Source organism: Portunus trituberculatus, chromosome 37 (genome assembly GCF_017591435.1).
Source record: "Portunus trituberculatus isolate SZX2019 chromosome 37, ASM1759143v1, whole genome shotgun sequence".
Lineage (NCBI taxonomy): Eukaryota > Metazoa > Arthropoda > Malacostraca > Decapoda > Portunidae > Portunus > Portunus trituberculatus.
The window spans coordinates 18,694,625-18,717,600 of record NC_059291.1 but is presented as its reverse complement, the minus strand read 5'-3'; the positions used below and the strand labels follow the sequence as shown (position 1 = coordinate 18,717,600).

The 22,976-nt window shown below is 44.1% G+C and overlaps 1 protein-coding gene across 2 annotated transcripts in view; it reads right to left on the bottom strand.

The window, feature by feature from the left end:
- Nucleotides 1-22,976, bottom strand: part of LOC123514045 — a 193,084-nt gene that overhangs the window by 95,203 nt on the left and 74,905 nt on the right. For both annotated transcript variants that reach the window (XM_045271628.1, XM_045271629.1), the window contains one exon: nt 20,809-20,899. In XM_045271628.1, coding sequence (XP_045127563.1) covers nt 20,809-20,899 — 91 coding nt within the window. Of the gene's footprint in view, nt 1-20,808; nt 20,900-22,976 lie in introns of those variants that run through there.

Below are 22,976 nucleotides of genomic sequence, written 5' to 3'. Positions count from 1 at the left end.
TGATTTGGGACTGGTGTGTGAAGAATCAGGCATGGGTTATTTGCTCACACATTCCAGGCAGTGCGAATATTGTAGATGATTGTGCCTCTCGCACCTTTAATGATCGGCATAAGTGGCAACTTGATGTTGATGTTTTTCGTAGAATTTCTTTTGTTTTTAGTGCCCCTTCCATTGACTTATTTGCATCCAGACTACATAAGCAAGTGGCTACGTTCTGTTCCTGGAAACCAGATCCAGAGGCAACATATTTTTATGGATTTACTTTCAACTGGGCACAGTTTGATCTCTCTTATCTTTTTCCCCCATTCTCTCTAATTGCTAGATGCCTCCAGAAGATCCGTGCAGAACAGGCCAGGGGCTGGATAGTGGTGCTCCCATCTCAACCCTGGATGGGAGCTCTTCTAGGGCTGTTGATAGATTACCCCAGGCTCCTTCCGAGCAGAGCCGATATCCTGACACATCCATCTCAAGTCGTGGCACATCCGGTCATGCGACACACTCAGCTCATGGCATGCTTAATATCAGGGAGGTCTTCCGAGAACAAGGTGTTTCTGTGGCAGGCACGGACATCTTGCTTGCATCATGGAAGCCGAGCACGGCTAAACAATACCGCCCGCATGTCGCTAGGTGGCAACAATTTTGTTCTCAACGGGGCATCAATCCCCTTAGTCCCTCTGCCCATTATGTCATTAACTTCTTGACCGAGATGTTTCATCGGAATGTGGGATATGACAGCGTGAACACTGCAAGGGGGGCTATTTCTTCACTAGGAACTGTAATTGATGGCTGCAGGGTAGGAAATCACCCTCTGATTTGTAGATTCATGAAAGGGGTCTTCAACCTCAGACCACCCACACCTAGGTACACGGCGACATGTGATGTAAAGCCAGTCTTGCAAAAGCTTCAATCTACGCACCCTTTGCGGGACTTATCATTGAAAGATCTCACCCTTAAGCTTGTCATGTTGATGGCGATCACTCAAGCGGCCAGAGTCCAAACGTTACATTTGTTAATGCTTCAGGGTATGGATGTTAGTGAGGATCGTATTTCCATTTCGCTAGGGGGAACTGTTAAGCAATGTAGACCTAACTTTAATATTGCCAGGCTGACATTTCGGGCCTACCCTCAGGATGATAGATTGTGTGTTTGTCAAACATTGTTAGAGTACATAGCAAGGACCAAGGAATTTAGGCATGGTGATAAGCATAGTGCTTCCAAATTGTTTCTCAGTTTTCATAAACCACACACTACTGTATCTAAGGACACTATTGCCCGATGGGTCAAGCTGCTGTATCTAAGGACACTATTGCCCGATGGGTCAAGCTGCTGTATCTAAGGACACTATTGCCCGATGGGTCAAGTCCATGCTTATTATGTCCGGTGTGGACACCAATGTCTTCAAGGCAGGTAGTGTACAGCCAGCTGCGGCATCAAAAGCCAAGGCTATGGCAGTGCCCCTGACATGCATCATGCAAAAAGTTGGTTGGACTAGGGCTGCCACGTTTGCAAAATTTTATGATAAGCCCATTATAATGAATTCTGATCTATTTCAGGATGCGGTCCTTCAATAGGCAGGGGTTGGTGACATGTGTCGTAGCCTTGCATTTCAAGGGATCTTCTGTTACCAGGCAGCATCAGTAGGTCTGTGGTATGTTCTACCTGTCCATTTTTTTGTTTGTGTTTCTCTGTGGTCCTGTTGGTGACATGGCCTTCATGTGTATGTTCTGTGTGTGACTTTTCTTTCATTAAAACTCTGTTCATGGTTGGACTTGTATATATATATATATATATATATATATATATATATATATATATATATATATATATATATATATATATATTTTTTTTTTTTTTTTTCCTTCTACATCTATTCATCATCGGAACACAACACTCATATGGCTTCAAAGCCTCATGGGAAAGCTCAACTCCGCAGAAGGTGACTTGGTGAAGTAAAATTAATAAAGTACACGAGACTTACCTTGGTTAGTTGAGGTGTGCTTGTAATTTTACGAGGCAAGTCACCTCTGTTGGAGGGGAGCTTTCACATGCCCACCGCTCCCTCCCTGCTTACTGGGTTTTGATGACGCCTAGTACTTTTAATTCTCTATCATGTGGGTGGTTGTTTACTTCGAAGTCTGACTGTGCGACATGGCAAAGCGTATCTCATGTGAAAGCTCCCCTCCAGCAGAGGTGACTTGCCTCGTAAAATTACAAGCACACTTCAACTCGCCAAGGAAGTCTCGTGTACTTTATTAATTATTGATTATTACTTAAACCCCCTAATTCTCACAGCAAACTTACACCATATGAAGCAGCTCGAGAAAAAAAAACGAAGACACCCAGCCAATTTTCCACTCCCAGGTATCACCCATCAGGCTGATTCCCTCATTTGCCTCTTTGCTGTCAAAGGGCTTACACATTGTCTTTAGCTCAACGCTTACACCAGCTAGTTGTAGGGGTTTTTTTTCCAGCAGCGGTTTGGTTTGCCTTTCGTTGCTCCTTGGTTTGTCTGTCTTCTACAGGGAGATTGTACGTGTGTTATTATGCCATGTAAGTGTGTGAAGTGTTCTCGCTCCCTCCCATCACTTACAGTGGACCCTAATGGGGAGTGTCTGTTATGTAGGGAGGTGTTCTGTAGCCTTGCTTCCCGCTGTGATTGCTGTAAGGCTTTGTCCCACAACCAGTTTTGACATCTTTAGGAAAGTATTAAAGACCATACTGAGAGGAGGAATGCTTCTTCTTCCAGTAAGCATAAGTCTTCCCCTTCATCACAGCAGCTGTAGAAATGCATGTGTAGGATGGAGGAGACATTGGACCGGCTTTCCCTCTTTCTCTCCTTTTCCCAGGGTTCTCCCTTCTCTGGTTTTCAGACTCCAGCCATCTGGCTACCATGCCCAGCAGGATATGGAGGTCAGTGTCTGCCATACAACTCCCATGCCTGGCAGCCAGACTCCTATTAAGGATATTGATGGTGGCGTCTGCCATACAGCTCCCGTGCCTGGCCGCCAGCCTCTTATCTCCTCCGTGGTTTTATCTGTGGTAAATGTAAGGAAATGCCTGGTGCTCCTGGTACCTTTGGCAGTGTTTATGGTTGGCAACAGTCATTCGGCTCTCATGCCTGGAGGCAACATCACTACTCAGGATACGGACGTCAGCGTCTGCCATACAGCTCCCATGCCTGGTGGCCAGACTCCTTTCCAGGATGTTGAGGCTGGCGTCTATCATACAGCTCCCATGTCTGGTGACCAACTTATCATCCCCTCTCATGATTTAGGCATAGGTGTTACTAATCCACTTAAGTGGTGAGTTTCATGCTAAAAGGTCTGATGGCCTCCTCCCTACCCAGAATATGAGTGCTGGTGTCAGTCAAGAGGCTCCTAAGCTGAGTTCCTCGGGTCCCTTGAGTAGGGGTTAGTGTGTGCCCCTCGGCTCCCATGCCTGGTGGACATCCTCTTCCTCACAGTGGTTTGGGCCATGTGGACCATGGTGAGTCTGCGCCAGGCAGCCTTCCACTTATTCATGAGTCTTCTGTTGAGGCTGGCCAACTAGCTCCTGTGCCTGGTGACAGTGGTGTGGGTAAAGGTATTTCAGCTCCCATGCCAGTTGACCACTCCCTTTCTGCAGCCTGGACCTGTGAGGATGATGAGGAGGAAGTGCCTCCCAATCAAAAAGGTGTTTCACCTTTTAGCACCTCATAGGCCAAGTGAGTGCCTATCTTCATCTGCCTTCTCCTGAGGTTCCTTTTTCATCCCAGCTTATGAGTGTAGAAAGGGCACAGGGCCCTCCAAGCCCTCACTTACTCTCCTATGGTTGCTTATGGCTCAGGCTGTCTGTGAAGAAACCCAATGCAGGTCTCTGAAGGAGCCTAAGCCTTGCTCAGGTAATTTTCAGTTCTCTAGGGACTGGTATGACCAGGCCAGGTCTTTTTATCTGCCTGAGAGGGCCTCAATGGCTTCTCCTCCGGTTAATGAGGAATTGGTGGTTTACAGCCAGTGGGCAACCCACCACTCTCTGTCTCCTCCTGGCTTCTGGTGCAAATGGAAAAAGTTTGTGACTCCATGGCTGATATTGCCTCTTGGACAGACCAGGTTTTAGCTACATGGGCTGGTGCTGCTTCTAGCAAGGAGCAGGATGTTTTGGAATTTTTGTCAGCACTGGCCAAGGCTAATAAGGATATTATTTGTCCTGCTGAGGAGTTATGTTGTAGACTCCTTATGTTATGAAGGCAGGCTGTAGTGGATTTACTGCCTCATACCTTTTCTGACATGGAAAAATGCCACTTTCTTTCTTCTCCCTTTTCTGATGTGCTATTTGACCCAGCTGTGATGGTCAGGGTGCAGGACACTGAGCACTTGGCTTCTCAGCAATGTGCACTCTCTTTTGCAGTCCGGGGATTGGCTTCTTTTCAGGGTCCTCCAGCCTCTGCAACCCATGATAGCAAAATAAAATGTCAGACCAGGAGGGGTGCGTTTCTTAGTGCCTCTTCATCGGCTCCTGTCCCTAGGCCCTCTACTACAGGGGGATCCTTTCGAGCCAGGGGTTCTCACACTGGAGGATCCCATGGTAAGGATAGATCTCTCCTGTGCCTGTCAGCGCTTGCCTGCAGCGGCACTGGAGAGAGTAGATGGAGGTTGGGTTGGGAAGAGTGAGTTGCGAAGACTCTGTGTTATGGGTATGTTCTCCCCATTTTGCATTCCCCTCCTTTATCTGTCAAACCCATAGAGATTGTGAGTTATGCAGAGGGTGTGTCTGTATTCGTTCATTAGGAAGTATGTATGTTGAGCTATATTTTTAAATCATTGTAACGGTATTTGGGGGAGAATGTGCAAGTGAAGTGCTAGTTTTTCGTATGAGCTTGAGAGGAGTGAAACACTAGTTTCGTATGAGCTTGAGCGGAGGTGAGAAGTAAAAGCAGAGGTTGAGAGGCAGCAGAGCAAGAAGAACCACTACCTCGGCTGTAGCTCTGACCGTTCCACACCACCAACTGCCTACCTCACCCTGTCGCTGATCCTGTTGCCGTCACCATTACTCCAAGCCTGGCTCCTATGTCCGCCCACCTACCCCCCGTTATAATAGAATGGAAAACTAAGGACTGTTTTGATTACTGCCACAAGCTATCTAGGCAGTATGAGGGAAAGCTACGTTGATCTGAAGCTGATTCCTGAATACGACGGCAGTGCCATTCAGTCTATGGTTGAATGCCTTGAGAAGTTGGAGCTAGTGTGCAAACTCAGAGACGTCAAGGACGTGGCGAGCGTCATCCCTCTTTGCCTGACTGGTGGTGCCTTTGCTGTGTACCTGCAACTGTCTGAGGAGGACCAGAAATCCACCAAGAAGATAAAAGAGGCACTGCTGGCAGCCTTTGCTGTCGATCCCTTCATTGCTTACAAACAGTTTATTGGCAGGAAGTTACAGACTGGAGAATCACCGGACGTATACTTGGCGGAGCTGCAGAGCCTCTCATCACTGTTTGGTGGTATGAATGACAAAGCCCTTACTTGTGCCTTTGTTGCTGGATTGCCAGAGGAGGTCCACCAGCTACTGAGGGCTGGGTCACGTACGGAGTTGCTTGAGCTTGACCAGATTTTGGGACGCGCAAGGGCGGTGATCAGGAATGACAGCCTGCATCAGCCAGCATCAGCTTGCCTCGGTGTGGCGTGTCCTGGAGCTGGATCCTCAACGGCTGCTGCCAGTAACCTGTGCTTTGAATGCAGGGGCCCGAATCACCTCGCTAGGGATTGTTTGGCTCGCCATAGAGGAGCAGTGCGTGGCAGCTGGAGCCACACTTGGAGACGTGGGTTATGCTTCAAGTGTGGAGGCCCCAGTCATGTCGCCTCTGCTTGCTCAAGAAAATGAGCACAGAGGGAGGGAATCAGTGCCACCCTCTTCTCCTGGCGGTCTGTGAATTAAACACTACCTAGTGCTGTAGTGAGAGTGGATGGTGTTCAGCGTCATGTGCTAGTAGATACTGGCTGTTTCAGGAGTATAGCACATGTGTCATGCTGCAAAGCATGAAAAGAGGGTGGCGTCAGCATGGTCACAATAAGCGGTGAAGAGTGGAAGTGTGATGGAAAAGGGACGATGCACCTTTAAGTGAATACAGTAATCGCCCGCGTATCCAGATTGCTACTATCCGGAATTCGCTACAATCCGAAGCTGCCCCCAAAGCATATTCAAACCTACCGCGTGAGCGATCCCTCGATCCTGCTAGGTGGCAGCACTTAAGGTAGCGTCACACACGAGCACTTTTTTCGTCGTCTTCAACGATTTCCATTGTTTTTTTTACTTTTCCATCAATTCTTTCAATTGTCTTGAGCCAGACGGAACACACCATTTTCTTCTAGCATCAATTTTTAGTCAAATTAAGATTTATGGTTTCTACCCAAAATTTTTATAATAAAATTTATATTCTTGCTAATTGGAATGATGCTATAATCTCAACTTAATATCATCCTCATAAGTAGATGTAAATGTCTTTATGTGTGTGTATATATATATATATATATATATATATATATATATATATATATATATATATATATATATATATCCCCGCTAACTAAGGGGTTACGTTCCTAAAAACCTTCGTTTAATTTTCGTTAAGCAAACCAATTATAACAAGTTTAACCCCTGACTTGAGCTTCCATTGAAAGTAAACAAAGCGAGAGTGCATCATAGTACAGTAAAAGGTTTAATGCAAGTAAAAATTATGAAGTTAAACATTTAAGCAGTTTAATCTAAGACTAAGTCATTATAATGTACAGTACACTAATGTATGTATGTAAGTAACTTTATAATGTTGATGATCTTAAATTTATGAAGGGAGGGAGAGTGGAACGGGAAATACGCTAGCTGGCAACCTGTGTAATGTAAACAAAGGGTGTATCATTGTACTGAATACAAAACTTATGTACCATATTTCCACAAAGCTTTCCATTTTATCCATTGCAGAGTCACGAGTTCAGGTGGTTCTTTTAGCTCGCAAGGAAGATATGATCTCACCAGCCTTCTTAATAGAGTCTGCTGACTTGAAAATGGTAGACAGTAGTCAAGCCCTGGTGGGAAGCAGTGCTATTAGTTTTATCACCTTTCTCATGTCTGTAAATAATATCCAGTTTCACTTCAAGAGTAAGAGACTTCCTGGTCTTCTTAGCAATGCTAGGCGACATTGTAGGGCGTTTTGGTGGCATGTAGAGCTAGGGAAGATGAGCTGCTGCTGATGCTGTTATTGTTTTGAACTAGGGGGAGTGAGTGGTGCGCGTTTTGTCCACGAGAGGCGCTGGTGTATTAAAAAAAACCTGTCAACTTGCATGATACGGCGGGGCTTTCAAACTTGGAAAAAATTACCTGGATAAAATTTTGTTAAAGCGAGTTTGTTGTTCGTTAAACGAGCCGATGGTAGTTAAAAGAAACCTTCGTTGTAGTGAAATTTCGTTGTGTGAACCTTCGTTCAAAAGGGGTTGCCTGCATATATATAGGTATATATACAGTCAACCCTCGGCTTTCGCGACTTCGGCTATCGCGTTTTATTGCTATCGCGCACCTATGAAAAGCTGCTAAAATTTCATTATCGCAACCTCAGATGCCTGCTATATCGCGCCCCGCCATGACGTCATGGAATATCTGAGCGCTCATTGGCCAAAACCGCCTTCCCACCAAGATCAATTCGCCTATCGCGTTTTCGGCTATGGCGCGGCCATTTCGGCCCCAATTGGGCGCGATAGCCGAGGGTTAAGTATGTACATATATATATATATATATATATATATATATATATATATATATATATATATATATATATATATATATATATATATATATATATATATATATATATATATATATATTTTGTGATGGGCACCGTCTTAATCCCCTTTAATTTATTATTTCATTATATGTGAAGCCTATGGCCACTCATCGTGGGCCCTTCGGGCTGTTCTGCTGAGCAGACAACCCGCCTCCCCCTCTCCACCATTTTGTGTGCCTGCGAGCTTCACAGTCAGTAACTAGCTAGCCTTCAGCGGAGATAGACACGCACTCTCGTCGGTCTGGCACAGTGTTAGGGAGATTCGTGTTGCTGGGCTTCGCTTGTTACTCGCTAGTCATTGGTCTGGGAGTTGTGCCCTCCTGTTGAGTAGCTGGCTTGTTACTCGGTGGACCGTGGCTGTGTAGGACAACGGGCTTGTTGTCCTGAGGAGTGTGGCCGGCTGGGTCTACATTTCCTGTCGTGCATTCGTCCACTCGGTTGTGGTGACGCGGAGAGACACGTTACTGTCTCGTCCTGTTTGTCGTTGTTGGTGGCCGTGGTCACCAGTGTGTTTGGTGGGCAGCTGTGTGCCCCCACCATCTGTTGTGTAGTATCAGTAATATACTGTGTATAGTGCCGGCCAGTCTTCAGCAGAGTTAACACGTACGTTCTCGGCACAGGAAGAGACATGTGTGGCTGGACTGTGCTTTACAAGTACTCATTAGTCATTGGTCTAGGAGTTGTGCCCTCCCTTGAGTAGCTGGCTTGCTACTGGGTAGACCGTGACTGTTGGAGCGACGGGCTTGTTGCTCTGGGAGAGGTGTAGTAAGTTTGGCTGCATTTCTAGTGCGTTCATCCACTCAGGTGTGGCGACGCGGAGAGACACGCTTTCTCTCGTCCTGTTTTTGCTGTTGTGGTGGCCGTGGTCACCAGTGGGGTTAGGTGGGCAGCTGTGTGCCCCCACCATCTTTTGTATAGTTTCAGTAGTATACTGTATTGTAGTGGTAGTAGCCACGCACACTATTGAATGCTGAGAGGCTTCATGTCGGCCAGTGGTGCATAATTGTCGTCCGCCAGACTTGTCTGCGACGAGTATTTGGACTCGTGTATAGCTGGTGTCACCCGTAGGTGGTGTCTGGGCTTGTGTGTACATCACCGGATGTGCTGTACACATCATATATTGAAGTAGTAGTAGGCCAGGGATGTCAGTCTGACAGGTGTTAGGAAGCACCTGTTGTAGTAGGATAGTATAGTAATATATATACTACACGTTTTGTCCCAGTCTGTGAATCCTCACAGCCTGGGTGCAAGGTGTGCGGAAAGGCATTAATACTTCATAGAGAAGTGGGTGGAATTGTCCTTGTGGGCGGTTTCTCTAGGGGGTATTAAGGCCTCGCCCTGTTACACATAACATCTACCATTTATAAATTCTACTTGGTTGGGTACAAGAGGAGAAGGAGTTGCTGAGGAGATTCCTTACAGTGGGGAAATTATACACTGTTGGCGACCTTGAAAGAACCTGAGGGTTACGGCTGTGAGTTATAGTAGTGGGGACTCTGTGGAGTTTTTATATTCCCCACGGTACTGACCGTAATAAAGTTGGTGATTTTGCCAGAATAACAGTCTAGTGAGCTGTAGCAGCTAACCGCAGGGAAGTGAAGTAACGAAATATATATATATATATATATATATATATATATATATATATATATATATATATATATATATATATATATATATATATATATATATATATACAGTAAAGTCCCGGTTACGCCGGTCTCGAGTTACGTCAAACTCGTAGTTACGTTAGTCCACTATAAGGCAATTTAAGATTAAAGAAATTGAAAATTTATAAATCGTAAAGTGCGGGATTTATTGTTATTGTTGGTGGTTGCCACCGCCCGCCTCACGCTTGAATACAATAACACCCTGCCTCACTTCCACCACACCGTCACCCCTGGCAAGAGTGTTATCCTACTTCTGCGTTTACTGACTCAAGTTCTTAGTATCTTGCTCAATGGCACCAAAGAGAAAACTTCTTAGTGACAGCAGTGATGCTAAGAAAAGGAAAACCATTACGCTACAAGAAAAAAAAAGGACATAATTAAAAGACATGAGAAGGGAGGCAGCAGCTGTGTGTGTGGGAGGGAAGAAGAAATGGGAAGCCCGTTACCATGACAACGGGGAGGTTGACGACCTTGAGGGCTCGCACACCCATCACAACAATAACAACTCCGGAGCCTTCGCCTGGGCCACACGACACTCGCAGCTGACTTGCACCGTCTGCGCTTGTCTGCTGATCCCTATTGCCATTTTCTATTGCATTTCCTGCCCCGCTACCCACGCTTCTACTCCCACCGCACTGCACTACGCTCCCAGCTGTCCACCCTGGGCGTCACAACATTCAACCTGCCCACCCTTCTGGCAGCCTCAGGCGTCCACCCCTCTTTGCAACCTGCAGTCCTTCGCGTTCGTGGCCCTAATCAACAACAAAAACAAGCTTGTGTTTCATATTCCTACATACTTGTAAATAATATAACAATATAACCTTTAACTTACCTGAATGACCATAAACAACGATTGGTTGAAAACTCTATAATATGCTTTGAAATGTACGGAAACTCAAGTTACGTACAAAATTGACTTACGTCATGTTTCAGGAACGTAACTGACGTAAACTGAGACCTTACTGTATATATATATATATATATATATATATATATATATATATATATATATATATATATATATATATATTTCGAGTAGACCATTTTGAATGCATGTACTATTGAAGTCAACAGCGAGGTCTGCATTATTCTTTTGTACAGCGTATTTTGTGTTTTTGCACAAGGGTGCGTCGTCCGGTTTTAGTTGGTAGAGTAGTGTGCCAAAGTCCATTTTCTCTAGACGTCTTTCGGTCTTGATCAGACCATCTTCAGGAGAGAAGTGAGTGCAACTAGTGAGGATGCGGGCTTATATGGGCGGCGGAAGCAGGTAGTCGCCAGGTAGCCAGTCAGAGCCGGATCGAGTTTCGTCTGAAGCGGCCAATGAGCAGCCGGCTACAGCTCCGTGTGGCTGTCACTGGGATGGTAACGATGATTCTGGCTGCTGTTGTATGTTGATGGTAGGTTTTTCTGAGTAGATATGTACTGCTTCCGTCATCTTGAGTCTTCTTTTGTCGTTTTCTTTAACTAGGATGGTGGTGTTGCTTTCCATGTGATGTCGCTTCAGGACACTGAACTGCATCAGGTCCAGGTCCGAAGATGAGGGCACAGCTGGAGGAGAGGAATCAGTAGTGGGGGGATGCACAGAACCACGCAAACCTCCTATCTGAGAAGCAACAAGAGAGTTGACAGAAGTAAGCACCTCCTCCTGCCAAGACTTCAAAAACAAAGAGAGGTCAATAGCAACAGGAGGCTTAGTGCCCTGCTGGGAAGCCGAATCCCCAGCAGTTAGCTCGTCCAGGAATAAAACACCACTGTCCTGAAACAAAATCTCTAAACCGCCATGAATGCTGGACAAAACAGAGGCAGCCAGTGAATCCCTTCGTCCCCTGAACAGAAAGAGGTGCCTTAACAGACTGCAATGTGCCTACATCACAGGAGACATTACAAAAGGGTTGGGCAACAGATCTATGTGAATGTTTGCCTTGGTGCACCTCCTGCGCCTCAAACCACACTGGTACTTATAGGCGGCGAGAACTTTATCACTGCTCCAAGTAGAACAATCACCACACCTCTTACCTGGGTTGCAGATATCCCTGCAATTAACACAAACAGAATGAGGATGGATGGACGGATTTTAATGTAGGCGCCGCAACAGCCACGGTCATTTGGCGCCGCTACCAAAATTTTAAAATATACAAAAAATGTTTAAAAACAAAAAAGAAAAAGAAAGAAAAATAATTATAAAAAACTAAAAACAATAAAACCAATACAATTAAAAGTTGCTAAAACACTAAAAGTACAATAAAATTTAATAAAATATCAAAATACATAAATAAAATTCTAAAATTCACAAATAAGGGAGAAGACCAGCCTCTCCCAAAACACCGAATAAATCATGGTCAAGGGCCAGACACGCTGGTCCAAGGACCTGAGAGAGGTGATAGACACCGCTATCTCTACTGCGACAGCGGTAAAGGTAGCGGTGTCGCAGGTCTAGTAAACTAGGGCACTCCACAAGTAGGTGCCGTACTGTGAGTGGCACCAGGCAGTCTTCACAGTAAGGTTGAGGGTCCCTGGTCAGCGGGTACCTGTTTGTAAGGTACGTGTGACCTATACGTAATCGCGCCAATAAAGTCTGTGCACGGCGATCCCGGACATGGGAGTATGTCCACTGAGGGAGAGTGGAAGTAGTGATCTCTCCCATTTTCGAGGTTGTGACCCCCGTTAGCCATCTCCTCTGCCATATTGCTGCGACCGTCTTACGAATAAGATCAAATACATCTCAAAACGGAACAGAGGCAGGAGATGGAGCGCAACTTGCTGCCTCTTTAGCGTGGCGATCTGCGTGTTCATTCCCTGGAACACCTACATAACCAGGGACTCAACAGAACCCAACACGATATCCTCTTTTGGTAAGTAGATAAAGCCACTCCATGGCTGATAAAACCAAAGGGTGAAGGGAAACAAAAGAGGAGAGAGCAGTAAGAGCACTGCGAGAGTCACTAAAATTGTAAAAGACGAAACCGGGAGAGTAAAAATAATCTGTAAAGCTAGGACTATGGCAGAGAGCTCCGCAGTAAAGACGGAGGCTACTGAAGGAAGGCTGCCAGACCGACAAAAAAAAGGGAAAACCACAGAAAACCCAACTCCTGCGTCAGATTTGGAACCATCAGTAAAAACAGGGATGTCATTAGAATGGATAAAAAAGTGTTCTAAAAACCGTGTGTGGGACAGAGCTGGCAAGAAATCCTTCTTGCCATCCATGGAAGGAGGGCATAATGAGGTAACAGGAAGCTGCCAATAACCAACTCGCGGGAGACGGAAAGAGTACACAGGAGTGGGGTCGATAGATAACTCTGCCATGAGATTTGCAACACGTAGACCAAAAGGTTTAGGGAGACTCGGTCGAGTGACATATGGCTGCGAGCGCGAGTCCCGCAACATTGACACACAGGGGACAAAATCAGGCAGACGGTGGGTGCGAAACCAACACCGGAGCATCAAAGATTGGCGCCAGATGTCGAGCGGCCAGAAACCAGCATCCACTAGAAGGCTAAGTATTGGAGATGTCCGAAATGCACCCGTAGCCAAGCGGACCCCAGCATGATGCACGGGGTCAAGCGAGCGTAGTCGTGCATCTGTTGCGGATGAGTAGATCTCACAGCCGTATTCCAGCTTCGGAAGTATGAGTGTACGGTGAAGCAACAGCAACGTGTCCCTGTCCGCACCCCAAGAGGTATGACTTAAGACCCGAAGAAGGGATAGTGCTTGCCGACAAGACGCCTTAAGAGAGCGAAAATGGGGAACCCAAGTGAGACGGTTGTCAAATAAAAGGCCAAGATATCGAGTCGCCTCCACGCATGAGAGGCATCTATTGGCGAGGTATAAATCCGGGTCTGGATGGACACCACGGTTGCGACAAAAATGCATGGCTACGGTCTTAAAGGTGGAGAATCGAAAACCGTTCATGTTGGCCCAACTGGACACCCTATTGATCGCCAGTTGCAGCTTGCGCTCAATCAGTGACATCCTAGAAGCAGCAAAAGAGATGCACATGTCGTCCACATATAAAGAACTGTGAACGCCATCCGGTAGAGTATCTATAACACCATTTATTGCAACTGCGAATAGCGTAACACTAAGAATACTTCCCTGTGGGACACCGACATTTAAAGCTGTAGCATTGGAGAGAACACTCCCAACTCGAACCCGTAAAAAACGTCTGGATAAAAACTGGTGGATAAAAATAGGAAGGTGGCCACGAAGGCCAAAATTAAACAAAGACTGTAAAATGCCATGACACCAAGCCGTGTCGTAGGCCTTCTCCAGGTCAAAAAAGACTGTTACTTGATGGTGGTGATTAGCGAAGGCCTCACAAATGGAAGACTCTAGGGATAAAAGAGCATCAGTAGTAGACCTCATCTTTCGGAAGCCGTACTGTACTGGTGATAAGTACTTCCCCCTCTCCAAATACCACATGAGTCTTATATTTACCTTTTCTAACACTTTGCAAATACAGGATGTTAAAGATATAGGATGGTAGTTCTTAGCTTGGAGATTATCTTTCCCAGGATTCGGAAATGGAAGAACCACTGCCACAGCCCAAGAAGATGGAAAGTCACCGGTATGCGAAATCATATTATAAAGATTTAAAAGAAAGTTAAAAGCAGTGTCAGACATGTGGCGCAAGAAGGCATAAGGTATATCATCTGGCCCAGGAGAAGAGTCGTGACACTCGGACAAAGCAGTCCGCAACTCGGAAGCAGAGAAAGGGACGTTATAAGACTCCCCTCCAGCGGAAGAAAAGTTGATGCTGAGGGATTCCATTCTCTGGCGGTGACGTGTGCCCGGAGCTGCAGGATGCCTCTGGGAAACACTGGCAAAGTGCTCCGCGAAGAGGTCGGCGACATTCCTAGGGTCTGCCACCGTTCGTCCAGCAGACAACAAAATTGGTGGGGAAGGAGCAGAATACTTCCCAGCAATTCGGCGGACTTTGTTGAAGACATCCGTAAGAGGGGTGCGGACGTTTATGGAAGAGACATAGGCTTTCCACGAGGCTCTTTGTGCCTCTTTCAAAACGCGGCGGGCCCAAGCTCGGCAGCGCCGAAAAGCTTCCAGGCACTGCGGGTCCCCACGATGTCGCCGGAGACGAGAGAAAGCTGCCTGTTTCTCTTTTACCGCTGCAGTGCATGCTGCGTTCCACCAAGGAACGGGACGCTTAGTAAAGCGACCTGACGTCCTAGGGATTGTCTGAAGCGCTAAAGAAATTAAAAAATCGGTAAAATAATCAACAGCCTCAGCACAAGTAGAAAAGTCAGCCAGCGGACGGATAAAAGAGCTAAGGTCTGTGAATCGACGCCAATCTGCCTTGTCTAAAACCCAGCGTGGGGGCCGGGACTGTGGCTCAGATTTCACAGATTCCAATAAAATCGGAAAGTGGTCATTACCGTGTAATTCCGGTAGGACTCGCCAATGGGACCGATCGCAATCTGCTATGTAGGTGCCTTCAACCGCCAGATGGGTTAATTATTTCACAGCAAGTTGGTCAACTGGAACGTACTTTTCTGCACATTTTGTAAATATTAAATGGTTTAATAAAATAGTTCTAATCTTTCTGAGAATGTACTCGTGGCATATAAGCTAAAAAAAGTGGAAATGTTTATATATATGTCGAGCACTCTTCTTTTCCATCTCCATTTCTGGGACAAAAAATAGAAAAGATCATTAATAGGTAAAGCGTAGTTTTAATGCCTTTTTCTTTCCATAAAAATTAATATAAATTATATTCATACAGAAAATCACAACAATTAATAGTCTTAAGAAATTAACAGTATAGAAGATATTGTCTAACGTGCACCGAGATTGCTCTATCGAAACGTAAACAAATCTAGCGTGTTAAGAGCCATCGGCACACTCGCTACACAACGACTTCACTATGGATAACACTATGGATATTAGTGAGGATGAACTTAGAAAATGGACAGTGCCAACTCTGAGAAACTTTCTGAGATCAAAAAGGCATACCAAGTTCGCTTGTTGTGATTCAGTTAAGAAAATTCGGTTTCGTAATGTTGGCCAGGTTATTTCGGCACAGACCAAATTTTTTTTTTATAAATGCTACTAAGTGATATTTGCTCACGCTTTTGAGTGGAGCATTATCCTATGCAGAAACTCTGACAATTTTGTGATAAGGTATATATGTACTACTAGACTTACAAAAAATATTTTGATGGGACACTGGTACATCCATACTTTGCACCATTAGGAACATATATTTGCATATTTTTATGTCATTTTCAATCAGACACATAGATGAATAACCAAACGCTTATATTATGAGGTATGTAGGCATAAATATCTGTATATATATTTTTTTAATAGGGCTTCCACAAGAGCGACAGTTCGGCGCGATAGGCAGGACCAACTTGTGAATTAAACCAGCTGGCGAACAATAAAAACTACACAGATAGCGATTGGTGCCATTAAAATCGAGGAAAGAATTAGATGTACAAAGAGAAAGATCGATAGCTGTAAAAGTCCCAGTAGGACTGTGGAAATGTGTAACATCCCCTGAATTTAAAATCTCCAATCCCTCATCCTCAATAAAAGAACCGATTAAAACCCCACGAGGATTACTAGCACCTTCATCCCACAATGGGTGACAGCCGTTAAAATCTCCCAACAAAAGAAAAGGCGGAGTCAGCTGACGCACCAGGCCGTCAAGCTCACCCCTGGAGACAGGAAGCCGAGGAGGGAGATATAAACTGCAGATGGTGTACAGTCGTCCCATAAAGACCTTAACAGCAACCACCTGAAGGGGAGAGTTAAGTTGTACCGGGATAATAGGTATATCCTGACGGACTAGAATAGCTGTGCCACCGTGGTGGCCCTGGTCAGGGAAAGGAGTGTTATAAAAGGCACGATAGCCAGGAGGACTAGAATAAGTACTATCACCTATCATAGTCTCTTGTAGAGCTACAAAGGCTAGAGAGAACTCCGACAGCAAAGCTCGGAGTTCCCCCCATGAGGTGCGAAGGCCTCTACAGTTCCACTATAGAAGCTTGAAGACGACTATTTGGGTGCAGTGGACGAGCGAGCCTTTTGAGGCTGCCCGTGACTGACCTGACTAGAAATAATCAAACGACGAGAAGACACCGGGAGTTGAGATGTGCCGGGTCGTTGGACCTCAGCCTTTCGGCTTATCGGTGGGTGATGCGAACTATCATCACTTTTACTGGTCCTCAGAGGACGAGAATCAGGCAGGACTGCACTTTCCGATACAGTTGGTCCACAAGGGACGGCTGTGACAATATCATCGGACGTTTCCATGCTCAGACCGTCTTCATTATAAGAAGCCCGATCTGAGACGGAGGGCGTCACAGAAGGCTGGACAGAAACTACTGGAGCTACCCTAGCAGAGCGGTCCCTGGAGGACTCATGATTATGAGCACCGGGAGAAAACTTAGACTGCTTATGCTGAGCTAAATCTAACGACTCCGCAGAGCCGCGGTGCCGCTTAGTTAGACCCTTGAAAGGCTTAGGAGATACAAGTGGCAAATGGACATCTACTACATGGGTGACTTTGGTCAAATCCATATTTTTCTCGTCACTTCTAAGAGATGACTCAACCGAGTCATCAGCCAAAATGGCAAACCTGTTAGCCAGATAAACAGGACCACCCGCCCCAACAGAGCGAGAGGTAGCAGGAGGAGTTGTCTTCGGACCGGCAGACTCAGCCGAAGAGCGAGCGGCCAATGAAGCATAGGATGTCGCACCAGTACCGTCCTTCTGGCGGTACAGGAGTTCACGGCGGGCGCTACCGAGGCTGATAAACTGACTATTGGCAAGCTGTAGAATGTCCTGCTCCAGGCGATACCTGGGGCATTGCCTGGAACGTACCTGGTGAGCATCACGACAATGAAAACAATAAGCTGCACCATTGCAATGCTCCTCTGAATGCGAGTCGAGTGCAGAGCAATTACCACATCGGGAAGCTTCCTTACATGAGCTTTTCCGTGACCGTACCCATAGCATGAGAAGCACTGAAGAGGGCGAGAAACAAAGCGCCTCACCCTAAGGTTGATAGGACCGATATTAACACGGTCAGGAAGGGTGGACCCAAAAAAGGTGAGAAGGACCATGTTGGAGGAGTTCCTCATCTTAGTCACCTTTTGTACTGAGCTAGGGCACATTGCTAGTATTTCCTCTTCTGGGAATTCATAGAGGTCTTGGCTATAAACACAACCTTTGCTATAGTTAAAGGTGGGATGAGCCTTAACAGTCTCAAACATGCTGTCAGAAGGGCATGGGAGATGTTGCAACATCCTAGCTTGTGTAAGATCTTTTGCTCGCACAAGCACCCCCTTCCCATACTTTTTCAGATTCCCCTCAGGAATCGTGCCGATTTCTTTGGACAGGTACCGGGATGCATGGATGAAATTCCCATGCCCATTTCTATAGTACGCCACAAACCAACGTGGAGGTGGGATCTGGCGGACTGCTGGAACTGAATTCTCTAAATAGTTTTCAAAAACATTTGGGATGTAATCCATGTCACTGTCTGAAATATTACGTGACTGGAGAAATTCAGTTTTAAAGCCATGGCCGGCGAGGGGCAGAGATGCTACATGTTCATAAGCTAAACGGGCTTCATCACATGACATAAACGTCACATAGCAGCGGTTAGAAGGAAAGTCCTTATCATAAACCAGTCGAATGCAAACAATCGTACCATACGCCTTGGGAAGTGAGTGCAAGGCATGATAGGAAAATGATGGATTAACATTTACCATTACAAGAGAGTCATATGCAGCAGAAATGCATCCCTCATAAGAATTTCCAGAACAGGAGACTGCTGTGGGAGGCCCTTGTGGAGGGGAATACTCCTCCTTACTCAGACCTGAAGATGACGTCTCGTGGGCCAGGTCAGCCACCTTACGAGAACCTGAATGTTTTTTGTGTTTTCCCATAAAAAAAAAAACAGCTACACAAAAAATTGGCTCCAGGGGCAAGGGAAACCACCTACTGGGACTACAATGGGAGGGAGCGTTGGCTGCCTGGACGGGGTACCTCGTCCCCATGCGGACCAGTCGTTTTAAAAACAGGCCCCACATAATACGAATGTTTGTCCACGACACAGCTGAGCATCCCAGCCTGGACACCCAACCATCCAGCACAGGACGGCCCCTATTGGGCGATCCCTCCAGCGGGTGGCTCCGCTGGTCCACTGGCAGCCTACGTAGGAACCATTTAGTCTGGCCCCTCACTGGCGACCGTACTAGCATGGGTAGCCCTCTCCCCCTCGAAAGGGCAGAGCAGGGGCCTAAGCCCCCTCTAGCCTAGCTCGCCAGGTCACAGGGGCACGCAAGCCCCCCACCACGACAAGGTGGTTCCCATCTGGGGGGGAACAGAATGAGGGTCCTGGAGGAAACTGCCCAAGACTCTGGTACAGTCTGGTCTCGAGCAAACCCTTCTAGAAGGCTTAGACGATGACTGAGAGCTGGAAGAACCAGGCGTGGAAGCAGCCATGTCTGCCAGCAAACCACTCTCCCGAGCAGCAGCAGGATGCTCTGGATGAGCATGCTGCCCATTAAGGTCCTTTGCCATGAAAACAGGAAGAAACTGGCAGAGAAAGCACTTGAAAAGTTCAAGAAGCGAAACAGGGACGGAAGTGCAGCGCGTGTACATGATATGCGCCAAAAATTAACTGAGAAGCAGCGCAGCCGATCCCATTGGCAGCGCCAGGCACTGCGCTGGCAGGCGTAGCGCCAGGCGGGAATTTTTGTAATCTCGGCAGACAAAAGTAAGTGAAACAGTAAAACCGCTAATCTTTTGTATGAAACACAGGTGTCTGTGATAGAAACTTCATCTATTTTATGAATAATGTTTACAGGGTTATCAACGAACTCTTCCGCAATTATTATACAGCAGTAAGTCTCCTGTGGGTGGCTACATTTGTACACTCTAGCTGATCAACAGTCCCAAGTGAGTGGCAGAGTAATGTCCCATGGAATGCATCCCTCCAAGATGAATATACTTTATAAAACAAGTTTATCCATCTATATTCTCTTTTGTTATGTTTTCTTATGTTTTTATACAAAATTTATTATTTACAGATATCTCTTCTTACATGTAAAAAAAAATAAAAAAAATAAATTAGCATGCTCCTTTAGGGAGATTGGAATGAATTAATGGCATTTTAATGCATTTCAATGGGAAAATTATTTTTGAGATACAAGCAATTTGAGATACAAGCTCTGTCACAAAAGAAATTTAACTCACAACTTTAAGTACCATTGTACCTGGTGGCAAAAAATTTCAGTATTACATGGCTAGTTATGGATGTATAAAGCATTCACATGCCTGTAAATTAAAACCTTCAAAAAGTAAACACAGGGATGTCACAGGATGCCAGATTTCTGATCTCATCTAAGTAAAATTTGTATTGTTCAATGCTTCAAAAACTTAATTTCTCTATCAACCTGACACAGTTTTCCATTACAATACTTGGAACCTAAAAATTTCAGTATTATATGGCTATTTATGGATGAAAAATGCATTCACATCCCTGTTAATTTTAAAGCCTTATATCTCAAACCCATCTTATTGCATATTTTCATGTGTATTTTTACACCATTCATTGTATGATTTGGATGGTTCTAGTGTCATTAGAAAAGAATTAAGATGAAGAAAAATATGACAATTCTGCCTTTCTTTTTTTCTTATAATCATTTTCATAAGGAAAAAGAAATTAAGAAAATATGGATTTTTCTCAGAAATTAAACATTAGCAAAGCAAATTGTCACATACTTTTCCTATAAAAACTTTCAATGAATTTTGTGACAATTTTTCAGAAAATCCAAGAAAATCTTGGCAAATTTCTAAATAAATTGCAACATTTTATGCCTAAAATATTAACTATTCTTATTTATTCCTTTAAAATGTACATGTAGTCCAACACTACTATATCCTCAATGCTACTCATGTATACTGCTGGCTACAATAAATCAACTGAGCACTGTCCCTCAACTTAAATTTAAGAAATCAGTCCAGATATACACATAGATTCCTAAAGACAACATGAGGTGGATGTGCTTTTCACATTTGTTTTTGCACCTTTACCTTACAGATTATTGTTACAATGGATATCAATGGGAGGAGTTTCAATTACAAAATCATTTTCTACCCAAAAATACCTACAAGTGAATACAAATTATCATGAAAATTGCACAGATTAAAAATAAAAAGGACACTTATTTTTTTAGATTTTTTTTCCAACTAAATAACCACTTTACTATAACCTTTGATACTCATGTAGTTCAGATGGCAGAAATAAGATTAACTTCACTTCATAAGACCAGTCTCAACTCAACATGACAGAGATACACTGACCTCTTTACAGGTAAGAATGCATCACAAAGGGTCAGTGATGGGCTGCACAATGGCAAGGAGTGTGATTCTTCCACTGATGTGTTGTTGTTACCTGTACAGATATAAATAAATTAACAAATCAATCATCATCAATATCACTACTCAATGTTAAGTGCTGGAAAATCAAGATAAAAAGAGTGCAAAAAAAGACCTGGTATGGAACATGTAAAAACACGCCATTTGTTCCAATTGGCTTATTTAAAGACTAATCTTTCTTATTTATATTTGATAATCCTGAGTAGCTTTGTTGTAACCCAAGAACCAAGAAATTAAACATACATGAAAAAAAAAAGTATGTAACAAGAATGAAGAAAAGAAGAAAGTAAGAAGTAGAAATCATAAATGAGGGAAGACAAAACCAGACAAAAGAGTAGGTACCAAGATTACAAGAAGCTATCACTATCCAGATAGATAAGAGATGAAACATGACCACAAAGGAGAACAAGATGTAGTGAGTTTTTATGAACTTACCAGCAGATTTCAAGATGGCAATCACTAAATTAGATGCAAGAGAAGCAAATGTCATCACAAGCAAATGAAATGGAAGAGACGGACAACCAGGACAACATAGGAAATGCAGCCTCCTTATTCCTTATTAGAGGATGTGATTACCAAAGTTATTTGAGAATTAATCATATTGAAGTTAAGGTAAAGTACACTGTATGATTGATGTGTGGGAAAGTAAATAAAATTACTTGAAAATGAACCAAAGGGAAAGCTTAGGAAAACTAACTATGCATATAATTGAGAAATGGGAAAATAATGTTGCTAAAGAATTTAGCTTATTGAGCTACAGGAAAATCAACCATATGATTTAAGTATTGGAAAATAAATCTTATAGCAAAAGAGGTCTTGTTAGTGTAAAAGACTGCTCCAAATCAGAGTTTTCCAAACTGTTATATGTGTATCCCTAGGGTTATGTAACAGATATGATAAGGGTATGAATAGATGAGAAACACACATAAATACACAGACTTACAGAAGCAGCTTACAGAGTTGGTCATTACCAGCTTCAATATATAGACTCAATCCACAGCTGCTGTTAATAAATATAACCAATTGCATCTGTAAGCTTGTATGTTATTAAGAAAAAAAAAATGTCCACATTATGATGCCTAAGATAGACTGAGCAACAGTGAGTGGTTCCCCAACAGGCAACACCACTCTCATATAACATAACATAAAATAACATAAATAATAGGATAACAAAGGGCCACCAGGGCCCATCTAGGTTATCCTGTATCAGTCGCACAGCGACCTCGTCATCAGTACTTAAAGATACATTTACAAGTACACAATACATTATATACTAATTATAAATATTTGGCCCATGAACAGAGCTAAGTCCTGCTGCGAATTCCTCTACAATCTGTGATCCCCATACATGGGGATCATGTCTTGTTTAACTATAGTAAATTTCTTATAAAAACTATCATGCAGTGCTATACATAATTATAAATCTAATAAATTTAAGTGCTTATCTAATCTGTTTTTAAACATTGTCAAACTAGTGCTATTTACAACCCTCTCTGGCAATGCATTCCAGAAGTCTACCGCCCTATGACTACAGAAATATTTTCTTATATCTAACCTGCAGCCTTGCTTTGTAATCTTCCTGCCATGATTTCTAGTCCTACTTCCCTCCTCTAAGGTAAAGAAAGATCTCACATCTATGTAGTTTGTATCTGAGAACATTTTAAATAACTCTTTCATATCCCCTCTTATACATCTCTCAAATGAAAACATGTTTAATTCCCTTAATCTATCTCTATACTCCAGGCGCTTTAATACTGGAATCATCCTATTTGCTCTTCTCTGAACTGCTTCTAACATGTTGATATCTTGCCTATAATGGGGTGACCAGGCCTGTATGCAATACTCTAAATGGGGCCTAACATAGGAATTATATAAGCTACGCACCACATCCTTACTTTTATAACTAACATTTCTATTTATAAAACCCAGGATCCTATTTGCCCTATTTCTTGCTTCTAAACATTGCTTTGAAAATTTCATAGTCCTGTCTATCACTACTCCTAAATCCTTTCCCTCCTCTACTGCCTCTAGCCAACATCCCTCCATCTCATAGCTAAAGTTTGTGTTGTCTTTACCTAAATGCATAACCTGAC